Genomic DNA, 5,998 nt, shown 5'->3' with positions numbered 1-5,998 from the left:
TAATGGCTTAACTGAATAGGATAATAGTCCTATGTAACTATGATAAAATGTGATGATGTAATTTTTACAACAACATGGAATTAAGATTTGAGCAAGTGATTTGGACGAGACCGGTAAAGGTTGTATGGTTGGGTTTGTGGTAGTTCTGTTCAAATCTAAGAACCGGTTCGTGGAGCGATCTTACCAAGTTGATAGTACAATAACAAGCCTATTATGAGATGAGTCTAGCCGATTAATTTGCTTTACTCTTAGTATGGTATAGATCATTTGGTTGTATGGAATGAATGTACTAATAGGGTTTTCATAAGGTGCAAGAGGGGGCTTCTGTTGTTGAGCTGTATTCACGTGGCGGTGAAATCTTAGTGGGTATACACATGTTGAGAGAGATTTTGTAATGATTTTCTAGCTTTATAACTCGGAAGTATGTAAGTGTTTCATGGACATAGGTAAAATGGGTAATCATGATTTGTGAGTAATATGTGCAATATCTGTAGAGTATAAAACTAATTAATCAGCCGTGTCTCGTGGTTATGAGTGGTAAGGAAAACATCACATGAATAGAACTTGACGATTTTGTTGATTTGATTAATCATAATTGTGGGAACCGTGATTGGCGGTGGGAACCACGGTTGAGGTATTGGAAGGTTGATTAAGTCAAGATGATCGTAGTCTTGAGGTGGTTGCTTATTTACTGTTATTCACTTCATTATTTACTCACTTTTCAATTGTTTTAAAGTAAATGCTATTTTATTTGAAATAGCCATATTAACGTATTATTATTAAGTCTTAATATGCATATTATTTTTTTCCACAACTTACTGAGTACGACATATGCTTACACTTGCTATCATAAAAAAACTCAGTTGAAGAAGACGTTGAAAAGTTCATGGAAGATAGATGGTTCTAAGAAGTTTTCTATATTGGTTTGCCTATGAAGTCGTCATGAAGGATAAAGTCTATATAGTTCTACTACAATTTTATTTGTATCTTAACCTTTCAAAATCATTTTTGTTATACGATTAAATTGGATATTATAATAATTATCATCTATAAAATCACTATATATATATATATATAGATTGATTCATGCACTTAACATATAGATATGATAAATCAGTTTTTTGAGCGAGTCTGGACAGCAACATAGCGTGCAGTACATATAGGAAGAAGACCATCGATTTTTAGCTCCTACTTATACAAGTTGTGGGTGGTTCAGACCGTCTGATGGGCACCAACAGAGTTTACAAATACGTTTGATCGATTTATAAATGATGTGCAGATCAAATTGTGATAACCGAGTTACCAACGATTTCGTAAACCCTAGACAACAGCAGCAGCTGAGGGTGCGTCATCTCCGTCAATCCTGATTGTAATCTCACGTCGAGGCCAGGTCCCTAGAATGCAAAACTCTCCTACCAGTTCGATCGCACGCATGCGTGCTCATTCGATCCCTTCCTGTTTAATTACCAATCGTTAATCTCGGTGTCCACTCTGCCCTCCACTAACACTGTTTACAGGCTACCCGAGGGTGGACGCGAATCCGCAAGGAGGCGGCAGGAAGAACACTGTTTGCAAGTGCTGCGGGCGACGGCCAGGCGGGGCGAGGCGAGCTTCGTCGAGGGATGGTGCGTTCTACCTTTTACAGTCCTGCAGCAGCCATTGATATATTCAGAGCTAGTGTTTGATGCATGAGCAAGTAATCTTGCTCGCTTGCTAACGCGGTGCTTTTTTTTTTTAACACTGTCCTTGCATGCGCTTTCTTCTCGATCGATCAGCATCGCGGTGTCTGCTGGGCTGCTGGCTCTGCGAGCTCTGCTGCGATTAACTGATGAAGGCGCACATGTTGATTAATATTATTCGCTCGGTTGAAGAACGTAAGACATATTTTATTTCAAAAAAGTCAAATTTTATAATTTTATTGATAATTAGTCAAATTATATACATATTTAGAATACAAAATTTATTTATATAGATATATATTTAAAAGTATTTTTAATATGACATTGATTTTATAGCAATTGATAACATATTTTAAAACAAAATAATAGTCATAGTTTACTTTTGATGATTTTTTTAAAATAAAATACGTATTATATTCTTAACAGAGGGAGTATTTAAATATGGCCAAGACACAAGAGAGGAGATTGACATCAAATGATGATCATGATGTGTACATACATACAGTTTTTAGTTTTGTGCTCTGATATTTATCATTCCTGGGAAAAAATATGTATGCACGATGGGGTGTGTTTATGCATGTATTGTTATTGATCGTACCTTAGATCCGCTAGCTAGTTTCTGATTTGCAGCAGTCATAACCAAGTGTTGTTCTATGAGAAAAAACAGGCGCATTAATCGAGTGATTGCGTTGCCCTCAACACCCTAATATAAAAAATGTCAAATAATTCGACTAAAAAACGAAATGTCAAAGAGTCTTCACGTTCAAATTCTAAGAAGTTCAAAACCAAGCATGGTAAGTGGAGTTAGTTGTACACTCTACTTATTAGGGATCAAACCTCATATTTATTTCTCGTATGTCTCATTAAGACGAATTTTTTTATTGATAAGTGATGTATTCGTCGATAATAATGTGTATGTGGTAACTTTGTTATCTCCAAACTTATGCTCTCTAAAGAATCTAAGAAGATGGTATAGAATCAATTTGCTCGAAACCAAGACGTACCAGGCCGCAGTTCATGGGCCCATATATGTCTCCTTTGATCCGTACGGACCAGTTAGCCCATTCCGCTTGGTCCACAGTACTATGATATCGCAAGGAAACCTTATCCGACCGTTCGATCTCCATCTGACGAACGAAAATAGATTCACTGACGTGTAGCCCCCGGTGACGTGGCAAGCATTGAGCAGCTAAATATCGAGCATCTGCGGGGTCCTGTCTGAAAAAAAGCCAAAGGAAAACGCCGCAGCTACCTCGCCGTTTCGTCCACTTGGTTCCCCGTCGTCTGAGTTCGCCGCCTAGAGCCGAGATGGGGTTCGTCGGCGACACGGTGGAGTCGATCCGCTCGATGCAGATCCGCCAAGTGATCTCGCAGATCATCAGCCTCGGTGACGCTCTCTGCCGCCATCTCTTGCTCTTCTCCCCTGATTTTGTTTCTTGGAGGTCTTTGGCGCTCAGATAGTCAGATCAGTGCGTCGGGAGGCCTGGGGTTCCCTGTTTGGTCTGTACCTGTGATTCCAGTAGGAGTTTGGTGGGCAAGACCGGTCCTTTTTAGATTTTTGGAGGGTTTTTGTCTGTAAGATCGGGAGGGGATTCTTCGGGATCATTATCTGATGCTACGGCCTTTATTGAGTTTGTTCTCTGAATAATAATACGTATATGAACAAGTGGAGAGCAATTTCATTTTTTTCCATTCGTAGAGAATTGATTTGGGATTTTTTGGCTCTCGTTTAATGTTTAGTACTTTAGTGTGAATGCTCATAGATGATTTTTTGTTACTCTAGATGCTATATGTTATACTGTTCTGTGCTTATAAAATATTTAATATGATAAATTTCTGATATTTATGGGACAACGCACTTAGTGTTTACCACATTATCTAGCTTTTTTGGTTAGGTTGGCTTTGCTGCAATTAGGTATTTTTTTACAGTTGATTACAACGGAGATGATTTTTTGTTACTCTAGATGCTATATGTTATACTGTTCTGTGCTTATAAAATATTTAATATGATAAATTTCTGATATTTATGGGACAACGCACTTAGTGTTTACCACATTATCTAGCTTTTTTAGTTAGGTTGGCTTTGCTGCAATTAGGTATTTTTTTACAGTTGATTACAACGGGGGGCCCTTGATGAAGTTTTAACTTTTAAATGTTTCTCTTGGCAGGTATGATTGTTACCTCGGCATTGATCATTTGGAAGGGACTGATTGTTGTGACGGGGAGTGAGTCCCCAGTGGTAGTGGTTCTTTCTGGTAGCATGGAGCCTGGATTCAAAAGGGTTCGTTACCTCCTAATACAACTTGAGAATTAGCTTACATGTTGATAGCTTTTTTGATATTTACACACCCGATGTGGACATATGTATTTGTTCAACCACTCAGAGGAAACTTTTTCCTTTTGTCTGTGGCCAATCTAAATTTCAGAAATTGCTGCACAAAGAGGAGCATTTCCATTTTTCGTTCATATGATTGGATTTGGTTTCTAATAAGTTCTACTAGTTTGCAAATGATGAATGGCAGCATAATTCCATTGTCTTTTAAACTTTCACATTTTAAATTCTGGCCTCAACTATTTACCAGATGTTTCCTTTTAAAATTTGTGTCGTCTCCACTCTCCAGTTGATGATCTGTGTTGGTACATATTACCTACTTAGTTTTAGCTCCAGAGTTGATTACATGTACACTTGTGAAGTGCCAGTATCTTTCGCACTGGTATGCCTGAATGCCTAGTTATCATTTATTTTGATAGGTTATCTGCTTTGCAGGGTGATATCCTCTTTTTGCACATGAGCAAAGATCCTATCCGCACAGGAGAAATAGTTGTTTTTAATGTTGATGTAAGTCCTACCGCTTAGCCATGACACATGAATTAGTAGCTGAATCATGAGTGCATCAGTTTGCTCTATACCTCATTGTAATATGTGCTTATACAATTACTGAGTCACTAAACTTTCATTTGTTTGTTATCTATGTAGGGTCGTGAAATTCCAATTGTTCATCGTGTGATTAAGGTAATGGATTTTGAATTCTTCACATCAATTTTCATGTGATAAATGCTAGATTTTAAATGTTTGCTCTTTTGCTGGCTTGCTGTATAGGTCCATGAGCGTCAGGACACTGCAGAAGTTGACATCCTCACCAAAGGTATCTACCACTTTTTGTTTGAATGACTGTAAAGCTTTTTGCTATTGGTTTTTGTATTGCGGTGGTATTGTGCAACCCTGATAGTAATAACCAAAAGCTACCATTGTATAATTACTGCTGGTGTCTTCTCCATTGTTCTCTTTAACTGACGAATTACTTTTCAGGTGACAATAATTTTGGCGATGACCGACTTTTATATGCACAAGGGCAGCTTTGGCTCCAGCAACACCACATTATGGGACGTGCTGTAGGGTGAGTATCCTCGACTTAGACAGCAAGCATCTTCCTTCACGCCTGGTGAAGAATAATTCAGTTGATCTAATGTTTTCTACTGTGAACAGCTATCTTCCATATGTCGGGTGGGTTACAATTATCATGACTGAGAAACCATTTATTAAGGTATGCTCATTCTTACAGTTTCGTGCATTGATTGGCCTGGAGGAGATTAAACAACAATTATTTGAGTCCAGCTGATAATTATACGTTTATAGAACTCCTTTGTGCATTCTCCTTATTAATGTAAATTATGCAAGTTGATAGGTTATCTGTTTTCTTGATAACCTGACGCATTCAGGAGTTCTCAAATTGAACAACAATATTGTAGCTCAATATTTTGGATAGAACTGCTGATATATGTTGTCTCTTGCTGCAGTATCTGCTGATCGGCGCACTAGGCTTGCTGGTCATTACATCAAAAGAGTAACTATTTCAAATATGAATTGCTCTTTTGGTGCGAGCAGTGGAGAGCAGTGGCCTAACGGCATTAAGAGACCCGTTCTGTTTCACCATGTATCAAACGAAAGATTTCTCTATCTATTTTGAGGGTATCTGCCGACTAATGGGATAGCCAGTTTCTCATGTAACATTCATCGTCCGATAGATCTAGCAAATGAGTTGAATCTTTTATTGCATTTGATAAGGGTTACCCTTTTTTGGGGAAAATTTCTGATATCATTAAAGGGTAGTCTAATGTTGGATCTACCACTGGAAATTGGCTGCATCCTTGGACGCCAAGCTAGAATGAAGCTCAAAACCCAAGTGGGGAGAAAAAAAGGGACATGCTTGAGGGCCTCTGCTGAAAATCACCTTTAAAGAAATAAGCATAAAATATTTTGATCATAGGTTGCGAAACATAGCCAGTGTGTGGGAAATTATATAATCAGACATTACATA

At 38.1% G+C, this 5,998-nt stretch overlaps 1 protein-coding gene across 1 annotated transcript; it reads left to right on the top strand.

Moving 5' to 3' along the window:
* Positions 1 to 2,885: 2,885 nt before the first annotated feature.
* LOC133885652 (uncharacterized) lies at positions 2,886 to 5,774 on the top strand. The gene is made up of 8 exons (XM_062325385.1): positions 2,886 to 3,066; positions 3,848 to 3,960; positions 4,447 to 4,518; positions 4,657 to 4,692; positions 4,780 to 4,825; positions 4,990 to 5,077; positions 5,167 to 5,224; positions 5,478 to 5,774. The coding sequence occupies exons 1-8, from the start codon at positions 2,988 to 2,990 to the stop codon at positions 5,526 to 5,528; spliced, it is 543 nt and encodes a 180-aa protein (XP_062181369.1). The 5' UTR covers positions 2,886 to 2,987; the 3' UTR covers positions 5,529 to 5,774.
* Positions 5,775 to 5,998: the final 224 nt, after the last annotated feature.

The sequence above is a fragment of the Phragmites australis genome, chromosome 11 (assembly GCF_958298935.1).
Source record: "Phragmites australis chromosome 11, lpPhrAust1.1, whole genome shotgun sequence".
Classification (NCBI taxonomy): domain Eukaryota; kingdom Viridiplantae; phylum Streptophyta; class Magnoliopsida; order Poales; family Poaceae; genus Phragmites; species Phragmites australis.
Note: the sequence above shows the minus strand (reverse complement) of the source record. Positions and strands in the feature narration are given on the sequence as shown.